Source organism: Canis lupus, chromosome 36, assembly GCF_048164855.1.
Source record: "Canis lupus baileyi chromosome 36, mCanLup2.hap1, whole genome shotgun sequence".
Classification (NCBI taxonomy): domain Eukaryota; kingdom Metazoa; phylum Chordata; class Mammalia; order Carnivora; family Canidae; genus Canis; species Canis lupus.
This window is the reverse complement of record NC_132873.1, coordinates 22,228,804-22,252,554: the sequence shown is the minus strand read 5'-3', so window position 1 is coordinate 22,252,554 and position 23,751 is coordinate 22,228,804. Positions and strand designations below refer to the sequence as shown.

The following is a 23,751-nucleotide window of genomic DNA, read 5'->3' as shown; positions in this document are numbered from 1 at the left end:
TTTCTTTCTCATATTGTCATTTCTTCAGATGTTTTTTCAAGAAAATGGAAAATCTGGATTATTATATGATAGTACCAGTTTTTCAAGTATTGGCAACTAATTCCATTTGCAAAACACAACAAACACCACAAACAAAACATATCTGAAAACCAGATACTGTGTATAGGACTAAAGATATCTCTTAAGTTGTTAAAGAAGAAAATATTCAACAATATTCTTTAAAGATGGTTAAGGCAGACCTTATCCGGGACCATTGCAAAAGGTATAGAGACCCCTGTAATGGGATTTTATGGTTGGGGGAGAGATTGTCCTCAACTCCAGATACAGCATGAACTCATGGGAATTTACAGCCAAAGAGCAAGGTAGGGGTCGGTATGATTTTCCACTAATCATTAAGAGGAAACATCGGGGCCCCGGGTGGGGGGAGTATCTGGCTACCTGACCTAACAGGATTCTTTGCTGAAGACAGGACAGAGTAATCAAACATCACCTGGGGGGATGGTGGAAGATGAAGAACCTGATCAGATAATCGAGGGGTGATCAGATATGGTGGCAGCGGCAGGGGGCGGGGGGGGGGGGTGTTCAAGTTAAATTGACTTAGCAGGGTTCTTGCTGAAACTGAGTTTTACAAGAAGTGCAGAGATGAACCATGGAGAAAATTTAGAAGCCTGACTATAGTTTGGTCAAATGAAGATATGAAGATTCTTTGTCACTGTTTTTCAGTGTCTGACAGCTCTACCAATAAAAGTCAAATTCTTGACTTCCTAAAAATGAAGAAAGAAAGAAAAAAATCATCATCCTGACTTTTTAAGAATGCCTAAAAATCAAATGCTCATCAATAGGCTGCATTTCCACCAACCAAAGCAGTACATGGTTTCAGTAACAATTTGAACAGATTTTGCCAAACTTGAAAATCTTTTTCATTTTTTTTTCTGCTACCACTCTCATAAAGATATCAGAATAATAGTTTAGACTCCAAAGTCACAGCAGGTAAAAGACAAATGCTTTTAAAAAAGAGAGAAGCATAACAGTGTACTAGACTCCGTCTAAAAATTGAGCTTCTATGTTCATTATTTCTTTTTTCTTTTCTTTCTTTCCTTCTTTCTCCCCTTCCTACTTCTCTTTCTTTCTTTGTAAATTCATTTGAAAGTGATCAAAATGGCTGAAATGTAGACCTAACAGTAGTGCCTGATATTGTGTTTTGCTTTTTCACTCTAACAAAAAACGTAATAGTAAGTCTGTCTTAAACTAAATCAAATCCAAAGACCACACCTTGACTCTGAGAATCCAGCAATATTCAGCCATGAAAAAGAAATCCTGAAAAAAGTGAAGAATATATGGTAGCCCTACCTCTAATGATGAAAGCAATGGTCATATTCACAACCAAAAAAATCTTAATAAAGCCAAAATGCTTACTTATCAAAGAGACATAAAAAACACAATTTCCAGGGCTTTGAATCAGAGCTACAATTTAATTCACAATGAATTTGATTCTACTGTTGATAAAGTCCTGAAGGCGACTTGTGGGGTTGGGAAGGAATGATGTCTCCAGCTTCAAGTTCAAGTTTCCAAATGGGATGTGGTTTGAGGAACCATCAGGACAACTGGGGCTGAAATATTTTTATGCCTAGTAGCTGAGGCTTTCTGTAGCTTTTCTAACGTCTGGGAAAGGGTCTTAGTCCAGGGGACTTGCAGGTGAGTTCAGATCTGGAGTCTACTCATGTTTCTGAGAAACTCAAGAGGTCCAGGCTATCTTAACAGATTCCTCTGAACTTTCCGGGAATGAGTGAAAACTTCAGGAAATGGGAAACTATTATTTAACCACTCTCTGAGCTTCTGAGATTGTATTTAACTCTAAAGTAAGAGAGGCCTTTGTACCCCTGCTTTAGAATTGCAGGGGGCTCCTAAAGCCTTTGTGAGTTCACAGAGCACCCTATGACCATTAGCTATTTAGTGGCCATGATTGCTGGTTACGGTTGGTTGTTCATAGACAAGAAAGTCACACTCCTCCCCAGGGATTAATCTGCATATAATTAAAAGATATTTGGTGCAAAAATCTCATTTTATTTCAGGCAATTTTACAGTACATCCAGGAAGTCAAGTATTTATCTTAATTATCACAAATTCCTGCTATATACTTATATGCATATTGTACATTTCAGGTCTGTGCTATGTCAGATAGAGTACAGTCCTTGAACCATCAAAATTCCTATCACCTGTAAGACTATTAGAAACATAAGTTCATTAGCTCCAAATCAGAATGTCTTAGAGTTCTTTCTTTCTTATTTTTGTTAAAGATTTTATTTCTTTATTTGACAGAGAGAAAGAACACAAGCAGGAGCAGCAGGGAGCAGGAGAAGCAGACTCCCCACGGAGCAGGGAGCCCTATGCGGGGCTGGATCCCAGGGCCCTGGGATCATGACCTGAGCTGAAAGCAGACACTTAACCGACTGAGCCACGCAGGTGCCCCCCTTAGAGTTCTTATGTACACTAAAATTCCAATGATTCTGATGTACACTAAAGTTTGAGCATCATCTTTGTTTTTATTGATTGTCTTTTGAAATTCTACAGATAGCTATCAGGTACTTTTTATGTACACTAAAGTTTGAGAATCACTGTTCTATATTTTCTTTGCTTTTATGTTGTTGTTTTTAAGATTTATTTATGTAATAGAGAGAAAGAGAGAGAGCGCACGTGCGAACACTTGCTCACATATACATGTACACAAGCAGAAAGAGGAGCTGAGGGGGACTGTCAAGCAGACTTCCTGCTGAGTGAGCATGAACCCAATGTGGGGCTGGATTTCACAAACCTGAGATCAGGCCCCTGAGCTGAAATCCAGAGTCAGGCACTCAATCAACTGAACCACCCAGACCCTCTTACATTGTTGTCTTTTGAGACTATTATCAGACACATTAACTGTCAAAGCCAGTTGTCTGTTTTTCTCTAATCTTAACATTCACTATGTTATACATGTAAAAGCATTTAAAAACGTATGTGATAAATTTTTAGTTTTTGTTGATGATCACATTATAGTGAAGGAGCATTGATTGGATCTGATACTAGAAAACAGTACTCGAATCTGCATTGTACCTCTTATTAGTCGTGAGGCCTCCTTGGGCAAGTTGGAGATCCTCTAAACCTCAGTCTTACCCTAGGGAAAATATTATTATCTCAGAATTGTATGAGTAAAGGTTAGATGATTAGTATCTATGTGAAAGATCTTTGTCAAAGCGCTATTATAAATTTCAGAAAATATCTGTATAATTATGATTAACAGAATAGGCTTTCCAGTTTCAAAACTTCCTGATTAAGACACTCTGACAAATGTCTGCTATTTCTCTCAAAGGTCACCTAAAGAACTGCAATCTTTTTCTTTTTTCAAGTAACTATGCCATGTTACATCATATCACTTTTAAAAATAAATCCTATACTTTCAAAGAACTCATTATCAATATAGAATCACATGCCTCATGGTATATACAGGGATATGTTGTTATTCAGTTTCTCCAAATGAGACTTAGTTGTTCACATTCCGACCTTCAAATTAAGACACAGAATAGATGTGAAATAAAATGATATAATCTCACAACTCTTGAAATTAAATTTATAAAAATGTCACACAAATCCAGCTTTAAGTTTCAAAAGTTATTATGAATAAAAATAGAAACAAAAATCCCTTAAGGAATAAAATAAGCTTTAAGTGTATACATTTATATCAACCAAAAAAACCAAGGGAGATATCCTACATTTTTTTAAAAAAACAAATGTTTAATGTCTTATTTTTATTTCCCAGGGAAAGAAGGAGTAGGCATCAAAATGTCCACACTTAAAAAAAAAAACAAAAACATAATTTTTCCTCTTTAATGCTTTTCTCAATTGGATTTCATTGTTTTTATTATGTGTTTTTATTATGCTGTAGATGCTATGTAAAATAAACCTACTAAAATTTCAGTACTCAAAATATGCTCCAATGCCCCAAAATATACTTTCTGAGGAGAATTTAAGTGCAAAAGGAGAAGTGTCTAATTGGCACACATCAGATGCCCGCCAATCGCAGTAAGATGGCATAGGGTAGGTAGAAAGAGCCAACTAGGACTTTTAAGGGCTGAGGTCCTAACCTCCTGGGTGATTTTGGAATTACCTGTAAAACAGGGAGGATTGTAAATTGGTTTTAAAGCAACCTTCCAAGATACTTTTAATAGTATCTTTATTAAAGAGTATTGCTGCTTGGATTTTCAAAAACAATTTCCTTTCTCAAAATATCTACTTCTGCTTCTTGATTCTTTGTCAAGAATTTAAGACTTTCCTAAGACATCTCTCTTTGCAAAACTCCCCACTGCAACAAAAATAATAGTTTATGTAGGGACACTCACAGTAGATGTAATATTGTTCTTGCAGGTTTATCTAGCAATACGCTTAAAAGACTGACAAATTTTCCAAGACTATAAACCTAGTGTTTTAATGCAAACCTTAACACAGTTGCTTTTGTGAAATAAGCCCTAGGGTCTGTCCATACTTAGAAAGCTGTGGAGAGCAATGAATTGGGTAAAAGGCTTTGCAATAAGAAATTTCTGGAATTTCTGGCCTGGATTTTTCCTTAAACCATTAAGATGCTTATGCAAATGTAAATGGATTAGCATGAATGAGTGCTAATGGATTCCTTAATAAGATAACACTCTAGTATTCCCTAGAACCTCTCTTGGAAACCCTGGATAAGAGAATATAAGCCAAAGCCGGGGAGGAGAAGATAGCAGAGTTTCTCTGTGTGACTCCTTCAACTCAAAAAATACTCTGGAAGTGATTCCACAAAGGTATGATACAGGTTTGCCTCTGGCACTCTTAGGAAAGTTGCCAATCAAACTGGTAATTTCGAATGGGTACCCAAACCTTCGAGGATAGACAAAAAGATATTCGTGATATCATTGCCTTGGATTTTCAGATCTTCTCCTGAATTCCTTGCTCCCCAACCCTTAGCCCCAAAAACTTGGGAGCCCAATGTTAAAGACAATGATCCCATCTGCTACCAGAGAAATCAGATAATTTGTTCAAGGTCAAATAGTTGTCCAAATGTAGATAAATATTTAGGAATATTCGAATTGATTAGGGCTGCTGGCACTAAGCATCATAAGCATAATAAATAAACCGCATGACCAGTAAAAACTAGTTTTTTTCTCTTTCTCTCCATTTCCCAAAGTTAACTTTTCAGGGCCTACACATATGTCACAAATACTTAATGGATCTTCTTTAGAGAAAAATGCTTTTTGTAAGTGCAGAAATTCTCATAACTGTCTTGCTCATATACCTCTTTTAAAACATATTGGCATTTCTGGTTAACATGAAGCCCTGCCATTTATACTGTAGTTGAGACATGGAGCTAAACCCTGCCCATATCATTGTCATTGAACTCTCAAAATAGTAAGACATAGATTTTATTATGGCCACTTTATTGAAGAAGCAGAAGCTCAGAAAAAAATAATGTCACATACCTATTAAAGGAAAAATCACATTTAAACCTACATTTTTAGGACCTTATAGCCTTTATTCCAAAAAGGCTAAAATGCTCAATTTAGGGAATGTGGTTATTATTAATTTTAGTATTTGAGTCAGGACTAATCTACTCTCCTACAGAAAAGTCCTGCCTTCTATTTTATGTGCATGCGTGCATGACACATGTGCACCCCTCGGTGACATGAAGACAGATGGGTTATCTGAACAGGGAGGGTGCAACCTGATGCCTCCACCATATGCCTTGTAAACTTTTCTGATATGATAGATTGAAAAAGCTGGTCAGTTCTAAAAAGTGATGAAATCAATGATTCCTCAACAATGGAAGTGGCTAATCACTAAAGCAGGATTCTTCACATTTGTTTATTGTTTTAATTCCTATGGCAACTTATTAATCAACTATTATGTGCCAGAAATGATCCCAACCCCTAGAGATACAGTACTGAAGAGTATTAGCTTAAAATACTCCACTCGGGGATCCCTGGGTGGCTCAGTGGTTTAGCACCTGCCTTTGGCCCAGGGCATGATCCTGGAGTCCTGGGATCGAGTCCTGTGTCGGGCTCCCACCATGGAGCCTGCTTCTCCCTTTGCCTGTGTCTCTGCTTCTCTCTTTCTATCATGAATAAATAAATAAAATATTAAAAAATAAATAAAATACTCCACTCTGGGCAGTCTGGGTGGCTCAGCGGTTTAGTGCCGCCTTCAGCCCAGGGCGTGATCCTGGAGACCCGGGATCGAGTCCCACGCTGGGCTCCCTGCATGGAGCCTGCTTCTCCCTCTGTGTCTCTCACGAACAAATAAATAAAATCTTAAAATAAAATTTTAAAATCTTTAAAATCTTAAAATCCACTCTGATTTGCTTCAGACAGTTTAACTGTTTGCTACACATAGATGGGCCTGTAATATCAGCCTATAATTTAAAATGCATTTTGAGGGCAACCTGGGTTGCTCAGCAGTTGAGCATCTGCCGCCTTTGGCTTAAGTCATGATCTCAAGGTCCTGGAATCAAGATCTGCATCACACTCCCCGTGGGGATCCTGCTTCTCCCTTCCCCCTCTATTTTTGTCTCTGCCTCTTTCTATGTCTCTCATGAATAAATAAATAAATCTTAAAATAAAACAAAATAAAATGCATTTCTATTTGATGATAAAACATAGTTCCTTTCATCCCAATTCTGTTGATTATTAGCAATTTATTATAGTCATGTATAAGACAAATTCACACTCATTACGTTTATTTTCATGAATCGCCCCCATTCTTCTACTTTTCTTGCACCCAAAAAGCGATGTCCCAAAATGAGTGTCATCAGCATAGACTCCCACCTGACTGATTAAAGACATGAATCACACAATGGAGAACTCTGGCAGGTACTCCACAAATTCTATAAATATGAAGTGTTTCTTTGAAACATGTAAACAATAGGAAACAAAAAGGGGTATGTACAGTCACATCATAAGGTAATAAGCATAAATTCCTATATGATTAAACTATATGAAATTAGGGTTACATAACTTTAATCTACAAAAATGACAATTTCATATGGTTCAACCTGATATTTACTTTAACTCTTCTCTCTGAACTAGGTTACATATTATTACTAAACAACATACTGTCCACCCACAGCATTTCCCTGAGTTAAATTCTTTTAAAAAGGTAACACTAACCTCACTGACAAATCATAACAGCATCGCATATGCTAACACTTAATATGCCCAATCACTGAAAATATTTCTGATTTATTCTGTCCTAGTCAATAATTAAGGTACAAAGTCAATTTGTTATATAAAATCCATTTTCTGTTAACACAGACAGACATGATTTAAGAGCTAAAGCTAATATTACATATATATCAAATATAAATCCCACACCATTAAAAAAAAAAAAAAAAACAACTCTTACCAGAAGAGCTCACTAAATATAATTAAAGAAAAATATTAGGAGTCTGAAAGGGCTGAAGGGCAAAAGGGAAAAAAAAAAAACAAAAAGCTAAGTCTTTTAGGACTACGAAAGTTAAAGATTTGTTTTTCTCTAAATTTGTTAAAGAGAATCTGTCTCTGGGTTGAGAACTTGCTTGCAAAGTCTCTGCCTAGAGCAAGATATTCAGAGCCAACTTGTTAACTCCTAATAAAACAAGGCTTGGAAGGAAAATGCTTCCAGCCCCATAAGCGAAGTGTACCAGCCGGCACTGTGATAATACCATATGACTGGTTTTCTTAGGTGTATTTTCCCCTTATTATCAACTTCCTTTTTCCATCATATAAGATCCACAAAAACATATATATCTACCATATAGCACTTGAAGCTGGATACCTCTGTGCTTTCACAAAAAAAGCTCATAGGACCTATTATGTTCCATGGAAAAAGTGAGTGTTATCCACCTCTACCCTTAATATAATCTCAACTCTCCCCATCTGAACACTACTGTCCCTTTTGGTTTCAAACAACACTTTATCGTAGTTTGATAACATTGACCATTTCAAGTATTCCTGTAACTTTAGGTATAGGCTAAAGCAAATTATATCTAATAATATCTTTACTTGTATTCCTTACTTTATCTTTTATTTTTCATGCTTTAATCTGAAACTATAATTTCAGAGGTGAGTTCAGCAAAATAGAAAAAAAAATAGCATTTCAGAAACTTAACATTATTATTTAGGAGCATTCTAACTTTGCCAGGTAGGATTCTATGTGTATTAATTCTTTAATTCAACCTATTAAAGAAAAGTTAATCAAAGAAACAATAAACCCACAATTCTTTCTTTTCCATTGCCCATTCTCTCTGGTTTTATAGGACTTCAATGTTTCAGGCCATTATTTTAAGGAAAATATTCAATAAACTAGCTGGAAAAACCTCAAAGGGATGCTTTTTGTAGGCTACATATATGTTGCCTAATTTTTACTTAACAAAGGTGTTACTGTCTCTTTCAGTGGAATTGACTATTGCTAAATCTTTAGCTCAATAACTAATTAGTAGAAAAAAAAGAATGATTATAACCCTTACTAATTTGCTAAGGACATTTGTAATATGAATTAAACAGACAAAGATTGTCTTTTTTCTCTCAATTGAGACATGATAGCAAATAAGATTAGTCACAATATCACATGTGCAAAAATAAAAGTGCTTAAAATGCATATGTTCAAATGAGTTCATCAACTCAATTCAGTTCTATTACTATTTACTAAAATAACTACCTGCAATGTTCCAAATTCATAGAGGTCTGAATAGGGGACAAAATGGATGTGCCCCTGAGATGTTCTTTTAAAAAACTTTCAGTCTAGTAGGGGGATTATTCAAAAGTAAGTAAGGGGTGCCAAGGAGGCTGAGCTGGTGAAATGTCCAGCTGTTGGTTCCAGCTCAGGTCATGATCTCAGGGTCGTGGAATGGAGCCCCATGTGGGCCCTACACTCAGTGGGCAGTCTGCTTGAGACTGTCCCTCTCCCTCTGCACCCCCTTCCCATGCTCTCTCACTCTCAAATAAATAAATAAATCTTAAAAAAAAAAAAAAAAAAGTTGGGACGCCTGGGTATCTCAGTGGTTGAGTGTCTGCTTTCGGCTCAGGGTGTGATCCCAGGGTCCTGGGATCAAGTTCCGCATTGGGCTCCCCACAGGGAGCCTGCTTCTCCTGCAGCCTGTCTCTGCCTCTCTCTGTGTGTCTCTCATGAAAAAATAAAAATAAATAAATAAGTCAAAGTTACTACAGAACATGGAACTTATAGGTGACAGCTTAAAAGGCCCAATGTTAGAACTCATCGCCTGACTTACATTCTATATGGGTCTAGATTCATCTCTTGGGAGTTCAGGATTCCTAAATCAGATAATCTCAAATTCAGCAAAAGGTGAAATGAATGAAGTCCTATCATCAGTCAGGTGAATGGCTAGTTCAACAATGTCTAGCAAGGCAATTATCATGTTAATCCTAGCATGGCACTTGTACTTAGCTTTGATCAGCTTGTGAATTTAACTGCTTTTCAGCTTTTAACTGTGTAATCATCAAAAACAAACAAAAAACCCAACAGCCAAATAAATTTTTATTTAATTGATCAAGAAAGCAAGAGAATTCTCTGATTCGAATCCATCGATTTTTCACAAAATAAGGTGTCACCATAATCATATCAGATTTTTAATAAGCTGCACAATTCCTGATCTACATACAAAAAAATTCATTTTACAGCTCTGTAGATTCTTCATCAGGCACCACCAGATCTCTTTGTTTTTGAGTTTCTTATTTTGTTTCTGGGCAGGACAAATGGAAATCTGAAACTCTGAGAACTCTAACGTACATGTAAGAAAACGGTAAGAATTAAAGAGACCAGAACCACTGGAAACCCCTAACTATGTCACATCCTTCGGCTCCCTATGCTCCCACTGTTGCCCAAATACGGTCAGTCCATAACCTATTTCAGGCTTTCTCCTCACCAATCCCCATTCCCCATCCCAGCCATTCTCTCTTTTACTGCTAGATAATCACAATAGTCCCCTCTGGTATAAGATACCTCAATTGTTTACCCCTTCCGCCATCTCCAAAACCCATCTCCTTGTCCATCTCCTTTCCTTTCCTCCAGGTTCTAAAGAAGACATGCCTATTTCTTTTTCCTTCAAAGGCAAAGCATCATCTGTGCCTTAGACCCCATCCTTTCCTAATTTGTGAACTCTTGCTCATCACCCTTCTTCCTCTCCAGAACCCTTGCCTCCACTGGCTCCATTCTCTTTCTCCTGAGTACGGGAGATGGGGTGGGGAGTGGTGTTAAACTCATTCCTAATTAAAAAAATAAAATAAAATAAACTCATTCCTAATGCTGCAGTTAACTGCGTTGATATTCTCTCCTTACTAAGCCAGTACCTGGTAGCCTCAGTTCCATGCCCCCTTCCCGTCCTTAGATGCACATACGTTCCCTCTGTTGTCACACTACAAAGAAACAGCTCCCTCCACTGTCATTATGGTCCCCTTTTGGCAAAGCTAAGAACCTCCAAATACCTCTTCTCCTTCTCCCCTCCCTGGCACCCTTGATAATATTTCTCTGCTAGTAAAATTGCTACCTTGCCTTGGCTTCCATGAAATTTCACTTTCTCCCTCATCACATTCTTAACTCATGGGCCTTTTTCTCTCAAAGCTTTCAATCCCACCCTGTTCTTATCCTCTATTATAGAGAATGCTCTTTTGGTGGCATTTTGAACTATCATGCCAAAAACAGTGGCTCCCAAATGTATCCTCTAGTCCTGTCCATGGGTCAGCTGATTCTCTATCTCGAATGGCCCAATGGGTATCTCTACCTAGGTCACCAACTCCCAATGAAGTGTAAGCAATAGATCAATTTATATTGTCCCACTTCTGTCAAAACCATAAAGAGCCATGTAAGCTCAAAACCCTGGATTCTACTTTGATTTCTTTTTCTCTTTCCCACACACATATTGCGTTGGTCACTTCTCTCTTTTTCCCTGCTGCCACCAAAAGCCAAGGCCTCACTTCCCTATCTTTACTTGCATAGATGACTGCAATACATTCCACTTTGTCTATTTCCTCCCAGGTGCACATCCCTTATCGCTGCCACCTGCCTCTCGTCCTGCCATACACACTCTCCCCCACATGTAGTTTTAGAGGACTTCTAGTGAAATTTCTTTTTTAAACCACCATTTTCATCATATCACTCCCTACTGAAAACCTTTCACTGATTCTCAATACATCTCAACTGAACTTTTGGAGTTCCCCAAGGTAACCTTATTGTTCATTATTATAATACAAACATTACCCACAGCTAGATCCCCCCAAAAATCTCTGCTCGTTTGCCAGATGCTATCTGGCAATTTGTTTGATGCTATCATCAACCCTGCACCTACCCATGCTCTATCTTTTCCTTTTCACCAGTCAAAACGTTAGCCATTCTGGGCATCTCTTACATGATAGTGTCGTGATAAATGTCCAGTCATTCTAGACATACCAGACTACCACCCATAATTTTCTAAATATTCTTGCTCTTTTGCACCTCTGCATCTATACCTATGTTCATATACCTATGAACTTGCAGTTGCCTGAAGTGCTCTTCCTTCTTTTTCTCTCCTTGCAAAACTCTACTGTCCTTCAGGTATAACTAAAAGGGCTATTTTTTAAATTACCTTCCTCTCCAACCTAAGACTTATCAGGTAAAACTTATGGCCCATTCTCTGTGCTACCATGGCATAAGTTTATACCACTGCCATATATTTGCCAGATAGAGGGCTGCCTCCCCTGTTAGGTTGACAGCAACCCAACAAGAAGTAGGAATCACATCTTATGTGTTTCTGGTTATTTCTCACTGCTTTTAGCACTAAAAATGGCCTGTAGTAGAAGCACTCACTAAGCATTTATTTAGCTAAAATTAGTTCTGTAACTGTGTGTCTTGCAAGGAGGGACTATGTAATGTTCCCCACTTAGAATCCTGACAGGTATATAAAGTTGATGCTCAAACTTTATAGATGCCGGCTTTTTGAAACCAAGAACTGTGTCTTAAACTTCTTTCAAATAGTATTTATATATGATAGATGAATGGATGGATAGATGAGTAAGAGAAAAACATCATTTTTCCCTTTGCATCCTTTTAAAACATATGTTTAAAATGGCATTATAAAAAGCATAAATATAAGCAGATAGCAAGTTTGTTTCTTTTAATCTACAAACCATATTGTTGACAAATGATTGTCTTATGTTTTAACATTTATTCACATTTATGAACAAACAAAGTTCAGGCCAAAGAAGCAGCTTTTGTTATAGCCAGAATAAGCTTCTCAAGATCCAAGTAAGGAACTGGCCCACCCCTGAGTTTAGGGTCCGTGAAATTTTCCGCACACCATTCTTCCACTTGCTGACACTTTCAACAAGCTTCTAATCAGAGGGCCAAACAAGCTAAAGTGATTGATGAATGCACATCAGTGACTGTCACAGTAAAAAAGCACAAGGCTGTTCATCCAGTAAGATGGAAAGTGCTTGGTTATGGAAGCGATGTTTTGATTTCCATGAATATTTATAGAAAATTCATATAAGTTCAAGGACTTACATAAAAGCCAAGGAGTTGATGTTGGTACAGTACAGGCAGAGGGACAAATTTCCTTGCCGAACACCTTCATTTAGATCCCAAGCTGAAAGCAAATTTCTTTCATGACCCAGAAAAATTAGGTAGACAAAAGTTGCTTTTACCTCATCAGAGCTAAACAACAGCAGAAGGAGAAGTACCGGCAGTTGATTAAAGGCATTGTCCTGACCACCGATACCACCATGGCTAAGCAGGGGCTGCCTTATGGAACCAGGTCAGGGGACACTGATTTCTCTATTCAACTCTGAGGCACCACTTTGTAAATGACACAATCATTTTTGGGTACAAGAGGTGCTTTAAATGTGGTAACATTATATCATTTCAGCTATAATGATCATAATTACTTATTTCTTTTAATCACAACCCACTTAACCACTTTAGTACAGACGACTAGTTCAAGGAGTTTAATTTTCATTCAACATCTAATCTTTGTGTTTACTGAAACCCTTCACGGGCTTTGTTTACTGTCTGCTTGCTGGCCTGGACGTTTGATCTTGCAAGACTAGATCAGACAGGGTCAGATAAAATACTGATTACTAGAATAAACCAGGCTTGGAAAAGTAACACTGGTTTTTAAAATCCTCATTTCTCCCAGCCTTTTAATATTTTGCAAAATAAGTTCAAATAAATAAAATTAAGACAACTAACAATCAGGGGGTTCTTGAGCAATGATTGAGAAAAGAAAAGTGATGAGGATAATTTTGCTTTCTGGCCAAAATATGGGGTTTGGTTAGGTCCATTCATTCTACTGGTATTATTTTATGACACAAATAATTTTACAATATCCACTATATTTGTGTGAACTTTCAATGACCCCTTCATCCTTGTGACATATTAAATAGTTGAGATTGGCCTGACCAAAGATGACACCTCATTTTGCTTTGGTATCAGATGAAAAACACATTAGATATAATATTATTTTAACTTTATTAATTTTTAATTAGGAAGCATTTAAAATATATGAGTCCTTCATTGTGAAGGTACTTTTTAATTCCTATAAGATCCCCTGCAAAAGTAGATTGCCACAGAGTATAATTTCTGATGGTACTGTATATATAATTGCCACTTAGTTTCATAAAAATGATGAGGCAAGTTTTCATCTAGACAGTTAATAGAAAAGGGTTAGGCTTAAAAAAAATAAGTGTTTCATTAAAATGTGTAGAACTTATGAAAGAAAAATTGATGGGGTAAATTTCACATAATCCTAAGAATTCTTGAAAATAATTTTGTAACAGCATGAACATTTCCAGGTCCCTGTGGATTATTCTTGTGTCCAACAATAAAACTCCTACACATTAAACAACTGTTAATATTGATCTTTTATTTTTCCTGCTTTTATACAGTATGTACATTTTTTTTTCTTATACTTGGGAGCTTACAAGCTCTACACTGCAAAGTCTAGGCCAGAAGCAATTACAGTACAAGATGCACAGCAATAAAAAATGCTGTCTAAACCAACCTACTACCCTACCCAGTCCATTTTATTCAATATCAAAAATTCCTGGGAAGCAGGTTCATAGTTCTGGACCCTAAAACCAGAGTATGCGAAGTCTCTCCCCATTCATCCTAACTTAACACTAATGTTAACTCAAATATGTCTATGTCAACCATGATGGTCTTTGAAATTAAAGAAAGAAGGTAAACAGAATGTACTTTGCTGTGATCACTGGGGAAAATAAAGTTAACATGCTAAGCCAAACTAACTTAGGACATTTTATAGAATAAGTGTAAATAGTTTAGCTATAATAACAACAAATTCAAAAAATGCACATTAAAATGTTTACTTCAAAATTCAGACAATTCCATTTGTATATAGTTTTTACATCTGTTTTTAATGATATCAAATTATTGATTGTTCATTTTTCTCATATTTATTTAAGCATTAACTATAGAATTTGCAATCTGACCCTTTTTTTTTAATCCTCTCAGTAGACTTTTATTTTTGCCAGGTTTTAGCCATATTTACTTTGATCTTTCAGAGTATATAATTATTTTACTGTTTATTTATTTCTATGAGAAGAGAAAAAAATTTTGACCTAGGAGATCTATATGTGGCAATTTGTAACAGAATCACATAGCTTATGTTAGGAAATCATGGTTTTGATTAAGAAGCAACCATTTAGTTCCCACTGTTTTATTAAAACAGACATTAGCAGATAATAGGAAACATATTTAACAATGTAGCTGCATTTAGTTTGGGACATTAGTAAGTTAGCATGAGATTTTCTTTTATACATTATATCAGCCAGGATACATGTAAATTGGTAATTTGGGGGTGGAAAGGAGTGGGTAGGGGGGCAAGGAAGGACACAGAACTCTGACTTCCAGGTTCTCAGGAAGAGCCCTAAGGTAGAATTCTGATTTTGCTATCTACTAATTTCCAGATTTCAGACTCATTACTTCTTTTTCTCATTTTGAAAATGGATGGACACAAACAGAAATTTTACAAACACAATCATTCCTTTCCCGTGAGAAGTGGATTCTACTAGATAGGAACTCCCACAGTGACATCTATTCATAGCACAAAGCTTCTATCAGATGAAATGTGCCTGTATATCAGGTCCGACACTTCCTTTTCTCTGAGGGTCGAAAGTTAATAAAATATACTTCTCTGAGTGTTTATTTTCTGTACACCATTATACCTGCCACGAATTCTTTGTTTTTCCTCCCACTCCCTTGGTTGATGAATCAACACCACTTGAACTGTTTTACGGCAGCTTGTGTTTACTTCACACATACCTTAACCTTCCCTTTTCTCCTCCTACTGACACACACACATGCACACACACACTGTTCAACAGCAATGACTAGCTCCATCTCTTTGAATAGCATGTGTACACAGTGTCTGGCAGCCTCTTCAGGTGTGGATCCTTGACCCTCCTGATTGAAATCAAGGTCTCAGTCTGCTTTTATGACACTTAAGATTTAACTGTGCATTTACTATCTTGAAAAAAAAAATAGAGCTTAAAGAATTGAATCTAAGAAAAAAAGGAGGAGATATAAGTGTTGGTGTGTGTGCGCATGTGTGTGAGCAGACACACGCACTCACACACACACACAGTCTGTAGTGGCAATTCTGAAAACACTACAGTGGAGAGTTTCTGAATCTGGAATTATACTCTAGCCTATTAAAAGAGGACTCTTTCTTCCTTTTCTCTTCTAACAGCAAGTAAATGGGATCTAACAAATGACCTTGAAGCTGCATGATTCTTTTGATTTTTAGCCAAAGAGGATATGTTCAAACACTTCAACAATTTTATTTTAAAAGAAAAACTTGGTGACAACACTTAGAGAAAAGAAACCCTTCTGAACTACACAATCATGTCTTAGAATGAGAAGGAGTTATTCATCTTATCCTGTATAAGAGTTAATATTAATAATATTATAAAGCAAGTGCCCAAACTGGAATTTAAATGCTTCTGAGAATTTCAGAATATGCTGAAGAGAAATGGATCTTAATTCAATGTGCAGTGCGCTTTAATTTCTCCTGGGTAGTTCAACATCTTGACTTTCCTTACAACTTGGATATTTAGCATAAAATGCTCTCTGTCTTTTGTAATCAGAGACGTGCTGCCAATGCCTGTAAAGTTCATTTCCTCAAAAGGTAACTGTAAACGAGCTCCCAAATATTAAACAACCAACATGTATTATTTCAATATCCTTTCCCTGGAGGAAACCAGCAGGTAGTAAAACAAATAAATTCATCTTTTACTTTTGCCTACCCACCAGAAATTGTCATTTGAACCTCAGATCGGGGTAGTTAACTGTCAGCAAGGCTATGAATACCTATAATAAAGCATGATGGATGATGTCATGATCATGCAAAAATATAGACTGGAAGGGACCCTCCAACATCAAGCTATTATGTTACCAAAAACTCCCCCAAATCCCTTCAGGGGCTGGTATCATTTGAATTTGAAAAGCATGTAAATTGGGTAAGAACACTAGAATGTTTCCAACCCTGACATATTTGTAAAGGAAAAATATTTAAAGGGCTGGATGGTCTAAATAAGCATGGCATTTATTATACAAGAGACTGCATTTTCAGATACAATTCTACATTTCTTACATTACTGCTAGTACTACCGTTACTACTAATTATTATTATAGCATTATAGCTCTTATTTATTAAGAGGTTTCTTTATGTCAGCATTCATTTATTTAGTCCTCACAGTGAGTGATTTAGATACTTTTATTGTTTCTTTTTTATTATTATTATTATTTTTTTATTGTTTCAATTTTCAGATGAAGAGACTGAATCTTGGTGAAGTTAAATTTGTTCAAACACACACTAGCAAATGGAGGACAGAGATTTGAACACAAGTCTGCTTTTTACTGCAGGGTCCCTTTAATTTATATACTGGTCTGGAACTGTCACCAAATAAACACATCAAAACTCCATTTCTAACCGAAGGTTTCCTGATACCACAACAAGCAGTCATTCCAATTTGTTAATTGGTACTTAAATTATAAGTGCTGATTTAACCTACAATGACTGCTTTTAATTTTCCATTAATATGTTAATGGAAATGATTTATTGATTGAGCCTTTCAAATAGACAGGCCTATCTGAAATAAACCATTTCAAAGATTTCTCAAAGTCTTGGCCTTCACATGCATCTCTTGCGAAAATGACAAACTTTACCCATTATGCTATGAATTTTACTTTAGTTCTAACACCATCTTAGTTTTTAAGTGAGCTAATTAGGATATCCTGATGGAAATATTAAGAATCTTACCTTTGCAAAAATTACACATAATTAAATAAAAATTTATACCTAAAATTAGCATAAACTCCAAATAACCAACAATTCATTGACCTAAAAACTAAAAATAGGCTTTAAAAACAAAAAGTTCAGTTTACCTTTAATCTTCTTGTACTTCTTATACCATCTCCCAAACTCCTGGCACTTGGTTGCTGACACGTTGGCATAATATGTGCTATTTACAATGGATGAAATCATACTCTGAAAAGAAAAAAAAAACATAATAGCTATATTTTTCATAAACTAGTACTCCTTTTTAGGGACAAGAATTACAGATCATACGGATCTTCATGGTCTTTTAAATCTGAAGTAGTCACCCTCCTGCAAACTAAACTATTAAATGTCAAATATGACTAGCTAAATTTACTCTTTTTTTTTAACTTCTACTGTATAATGACAATGCTTTTTCCAAAAAAACAACCTTGGGGTAATGTCAAAGATGGAGGAGGCAGGACATACAGATTAAATACAAAGGGAAAGAACAGTTGTGATTTAGGAACCAGAGTAAAAGGTGAGATCAGATGCTCCAGCATCGGTAATTCAAATAATGCCTTTCAGATGTTTCTGTTCTGCTTCCAACTGCAACAAGCTTACACAGCCAAGAATCTGAGAACATCCGTGCTACACACTGCAGAACAACATTTAGGGAAATAAGTTAAATTAATATAATTTATAGAAACGTGTGATTAGCACTTGTGTGAAAATTCATCAAATGAAAAAATTAACAGTGCTATTTTAGAGCAGGGGAAACTAAACATAACACTTGTACTGTGTTTCAACCAAAAATGAATCAAAGCTAAAACTTTCTGGGTGCTTAAGTACATGATTCTTTCTTCCTCTTCACCCCTTCTCCTTCCTCAGCTCTACCCTTTAGCCAATTTGTTTATAATTGGGATGAAAAGGAAAGAGAAGAGCATAGCTTGACTTACCACTAAAAATCTAAATTATAATTGCATACCTTGAATGAAATTTCCTACAGGTATGTTTTCAGTCAATATGGCATGTTTGGACCAACATTTGTAACAGATATTAACTTATATACCTGAATTGACTGTGATAATACAGCCACAGATTTACACAGAGACTTTTACTTCAGCAAATTCCGTCTAAAAACAAATGGACGTAAACTCGAGATTCCAAATGACTTTGGTAAGGTTTTATATCTTGCCTTGAAATCTCATCTTTCTTCAAAAAGGTATCTCCACATATGGATGGAGCAGCTATGCAAAATCTCAAAACTTAGAACTAATGGTATTTTTCCAAAGCAGTCAAGATAAAAAGGATAACAGTAAATCAAGGCAACGGCAAGTTATTTACCAGGGGGTTCAAACAGCAAACAGTACTACACAGACTCCTATTTAAAACAGTTCCCTCACTGAGCCCACAGAGTTCCTCTTTTTCAAAAATCACTATGTGGGCATCTGGTTTGGCTCAGGTCGCAATCCCAGGGTCCCGGATTCGAGTCCCACATCAGGCTCCTGGTGGCGAGCCTGCTTCTCCCTCTGCCTGTGTCTATCTCATGAATAAATAAACAAAATCTTTAAAAACAACAACAACAACAACAACACTATGCAGTGCCAGTGGGGGAGGGGAACCCTAATTCAATTCAAAGAAACCTCTTTGGCCCTTCCTATATAGTAGATGGCTAACCTCCCCCAGGTGCTGATCTCTAAATGATAATTCTGTTCTCTAAGGAGAGATAGTGAGAAGAACCTTTTTAATCTGAGGATCTGAACACAGCCCCGGGAACACAAAGAGCCAGTATCACCTGAGTGTATCACAGAACTTCTAGAGCCTTACCTCCTGCCTTAGAAGAACAGTGGAATCCTAATCTTCCTGAGGCAGGGTTCTGCTTTGTGTGTTACTAACAAAAGAGTAAAGAAGTCTTTTGGCTAGCTGGGCTAGTTCCCTTTCCAGGCTGAGTTTTTCTTTTTGTCTTAATCTGTGAAACCCTTGAGGACAGTGACTGTGTCTGTTGCATTTTTCCCCCCTCATGTCTAACACACTTCTGATGTGGGACATCTGAGTCACTGAAATGTAACAGATGAAAAGGGACAGAGATGAAATTTTAAAATGCCAAACTGAAATGTCATAATAATGAAAATTTTAACATGAAAGCGGCCTAATAATAGATGCACCAGCCATACTGGTGTATACGAATAATTGCAAATGTACTTGTCATCTCTATATGTTGTTTGTATGAATGTTATCCTCTAAAGAGGCACAGGATACATAGCCATGACAGGAAACTGAAATTAAACTCCTATTGCAAGGATGGTCTGGGAGATGAACTAAAATGCTAAGTGTCTCAATTACTACTGGGAGCTGTCCATCAATTCTTCCTAGACCATAAGACCAGGCCACCAATCCGCATCACTGTGGCCCCAAATAATCCACATTTCCGTCACTCTCTAGCGTCCCTATTTTGTCCTTGCTCCAGATGTGTCTTCACTGACACTGCATATGGCCAGTGTCAATCTATGTGGCAAGGAAGTTAATACCTGGGCTTCCATGGTCTCCATCACCAAATCCTGTACTAGAGTCAGGTTCACACAACTCATTTAAAAAAGAAGTTGGCTACCCAGAGACTCAATCAGATTTGTTCTCTTCCCCAATTATGAATGAGTTTCTATCTCTACTGACCATGAAGAGGGTGGAGTGAGGTGGGAATAAATTTAAACTATGAGTTGAGCAAAGGAAATAGGTAGCAAATAAAGTTTCCTAGATGATGAGAATCTTTAGTCAAGTCTTTTTAATTTGTGGCACATTTTATTCATATTAATTCCCTGCAGGTCTTTACATCTAGTTGACACTGAAACTAGTTCTACTGATAAGAATTTTCATAATTCATCTTCAGAGAGTTTTAAAAACAGAAGAGGTACATCTGGGGCATACTTTGGATGAAAGGTCATGTTATGTCTTATTATTCTAGTTTCAAACATGAATATTCTCTAACCCTAAATTAGATGGTTACATTCTCATAGCCTGAGTTTGAACCACTAGGCCTCACTAGAATACTCTGGACACACACATGAAGTCATCTAAATGTTAGTGTCAGTTTGTTTTTAAAAAATCAAAACCTACTTCACTATAAACAAAATTGAAAAGAGCGAACACAGACTCAGCACATACTGACTCTACATGGAATAAAGTTTTCCAGAGGTCCTGCGGCACAAGAATCTGCATTTACCACATTTCATCCATTCTACAGTCACATTTTTTTAATATACTTTAATGTCATTGAAATTGGAATGCATCTTACAATCAACAGCATCTTAGACCTGATGAGATATAGTTGCTGCAAAAATAGGATGCGTAATGATTAAAATCTCTCCCACCAGTCACTCTACCAAAAAAAAAGAAAAAGAAAAAGAAAAAAAAACCCTAATTTCCATTTACTGCTTTTTTTAAAGTATCTATATAGTTTTGTACTTTGTATTGCTCTTTTATGTTTTCCAGTAATTCTAGAGCAACCACACAATTGGGCTTTGAGGATCTCCACATCTTTTTGAAAATGAACAAAGATTTGAGTAAACGTTTTCAAGCCAGAATGCAACCAACTCCTGAGCATCCTTGTTGTATAATGTAATGCTGATACAAATGACCCAAAAGAGATGCCTGTTGTTATTTATAACACTTAAAGGAATTATATTTTACTGAGGGTCATATTAAAATGACTTTGCACTTACTAAGCAAGCTTACTGGCATGGTAGTGGCTGTGACAAGGAAAGGGGAGGGCCACACATGCACTGGGCCAATCAGGGAGCTCCCAGAGGTACTCAGTCACAGCCACAAACACCACATGATTAGTAATCATAGACAAAGCTATGCTATGAAAAAATTATGTGTTAAAATCAATAGGAAGGTTTAAAATGTCTTCCCAATTATAGAAACTTTTGGAAAAGTTTTAGACTTCTTTGTAACTAACCATGAAATCTTAAATATGAAGATATTAAATGAGGAATAAAATCCAGGTTTGTCATTTGCAGTCACTCTGACACACAGGTTATGCCAGTTTTCTTAGAAAGTTATTTAAAATAGTAATAAAAATAGTAGTAATAAGATATTTGAGGATTTAAAATACAGCAGCATCAGTTACTTCAAAGTTTACTAGCTGACTTGAACTTGCACCAAGACAAATTGCAAGAGAATATCATACTGTTTTAAATATATATTGTTTAAACACTAAAATATATTGTTTTGATACTATACTTAAGTAGATTGCCTTATCTAAAAATAAATTTTCTTTTAGGCTCCTGAACTTGTTTGTTTTTGACTAGCTCAGATTATAGATGTCACCTGTTACATGGCTCCATTTTCCAAAATGAGGGCCAAGAAGCTCAAAATGAAGAAGCATCTTGTCCAAAGTCAAATAGCAGTGGAAAGCACCATAAAAAGACACTACTACCAGGCCACATTATTTCATGAGTCTCTTAAGAAGGGAACCTAGTTAATGAAAGAAAGGAAATATTCACCACCACCTCCATCAACTGGTACTCAACAGCAGATAATGCAACCAATTCTTCAGACAAAGAAGACACGAAGTGTGACAAAAGCAAAACATCAAGTTGTGACCTCGGGCCCCTTATAGGAGTTAAGGAGCTTAGGATCAGAGAAAACTAAGGAACCCAATGACAATTTAAAACTTAACAGTTTGAAAAGCAAAACAATATACACCCGTTAAAATGATTTGTCTTAAAAAGACAGAGATCTGAGCACCCGCTTTCCCTCCCTAAGAAAAGAAAGATAAAATAATTAGATATCCTTTACCATAGTCTCCTTGGCTTAGTGAGACTTACTTGTTTGCATAGCAGTGTTATACTAAGAGTAGCTAAGCTGCAGACCGATAATACACTTGCTTTAAAAAAGAACATTTTAAAACCAAGTGAATGGTTACACGTTCTGTCAGTAGGAATGCCCTGTCTCAGCAAGAAGAGTGTCAGAGTAGGGAGAGAAGCTGGCATCCTGTAGCCTCCTTTTCCACGTCTACGTGCGGGAGAGAGTATGATGCAGGCAATGAATAATATATGCAATTTTTGCTCATTTTCAGCCTTTTTTATTCTGCTTTGCGGTATGCTAAATTACATATTAAACATGAGATTATAATGATATGTCCATCAACTATAGTAAAGGGAAAAAACTGATCTGGAGAAATTACTTTGTCATGAAAAATTCAGTTAATGTTATTTGGCAGCCTTCTGCTCTCCCTTACTATCCCCATTTCTGAGCTATACTATCAGAATCGAAAACTTTGCCATTCTAATTGAAGGAAACACTTCCTCTGGGCTTTGCAGTACGACAGTAGTCCATCTGAGAGCTCCTCCGCTAAGGTGCTGCTGGTGGCACCCTCATCTGTGAAAGTGGGATGTTGGTACCTGCCTAAGAGAGCTGTAAAGATTCAGAGAGATGATCTGTGTAAAAGGCCTGGCACAAGACGCAGAGTCAATGAGTTCAGCTCTCTCCCCTCCACGCAATCATTTCATATGTTCATGGCAATTACCCAGTTAGGGATTCTTTCCAAGCTGTCATTTGTAAGCCTCCTTCAACAAGAGTCATGAGGTTGGGCCTCGAACTAAAACAAACTCACATGAAAATAACTGAAAGGGACAGCTGGCAACTGGTTAACACAAGACATGATACATCCCCACTACATACATGAATTTAAGACTAAATGAAACAGACAGTTGGCAACTAGTTAAGACAATACTGGTCCACACAATTGATCAGCCTCTTGTCTATAGATAAACACATGGTCAATTTGTTTTTTTCCTCCCAACCCAACTGGCTGCTTGAGTTCACTGTCCGATTATTTTAGCATATTGTACATTTAAGTTGGTCCTTTAATGATCCCCAAATGAGCAAGGCTTGCTCAGGATGACAGGAATAATTATCCTACAGTCTATGTCTTAAAAAGACTATATAAACACCGTATCGCCAATCATACTGGAAATCCAATAACATTCAATGGTTCAGTAATTTCTGCCAGTCTTTTTGTTCCTCAAACATTTGGCAAGAAAACCTCAGCTACGGGCATGGGACAGAGCTGCTTTAAAAACATACCTATATGCTAAATGAAATAAGCCAGATAAAAAGACAAATATTCTATGATTCTACTTTTGAGGTATCTAGAACAAGTAAACTCAGTCAGAGAACAGAAAGGAAGTCACCTAGAGTTAGGGATGCGGGGAAGGGAATGGAGAGTTATTATGTAATGGCTATCGACTTTCTGTTTGGGGTGATAAAGAATTTTGGAAATAGGGGTGATGGTTGCACAACATCGTGAATGTAATTAATGCCGAATTATGAACTTAAACATGATGAAAATGATAAACTTCATGTTATGTATTTTTACCTCAAAAAACAAATTTAAGAAAACATATCTAGAGTCACAGAAAACATGGTCTCTTGGTCCT

General features: G+C 36.7%; 1 protein-coding gene across 5 annotated transcripts in view; it reads right to left on the bottom strand.

Annotated features, from left to right (window-relative positions):
* The window catches only part of SATB2 (SATB homeobox 2), a 288,389-nt gene that overhangs the window by 79,048 nt on the left and 185,590 nt on the right, over positions 1-23,751 (bottom strand). For all 5 annotated transcript variants that reach the window (XM_072813436.1, XM_072813439.1, XM_072813437.1 and 2 more), the window contains one exon: positions 17,437-17,539. In XM_072813436.1, coding sequence (XP_072669537.1) covers positions 17,437-17,539 — 103 coding nt within the window. The remainder of the gene's footprint in view (positions 1-17,436; positions 17,540-23,751) is intronic.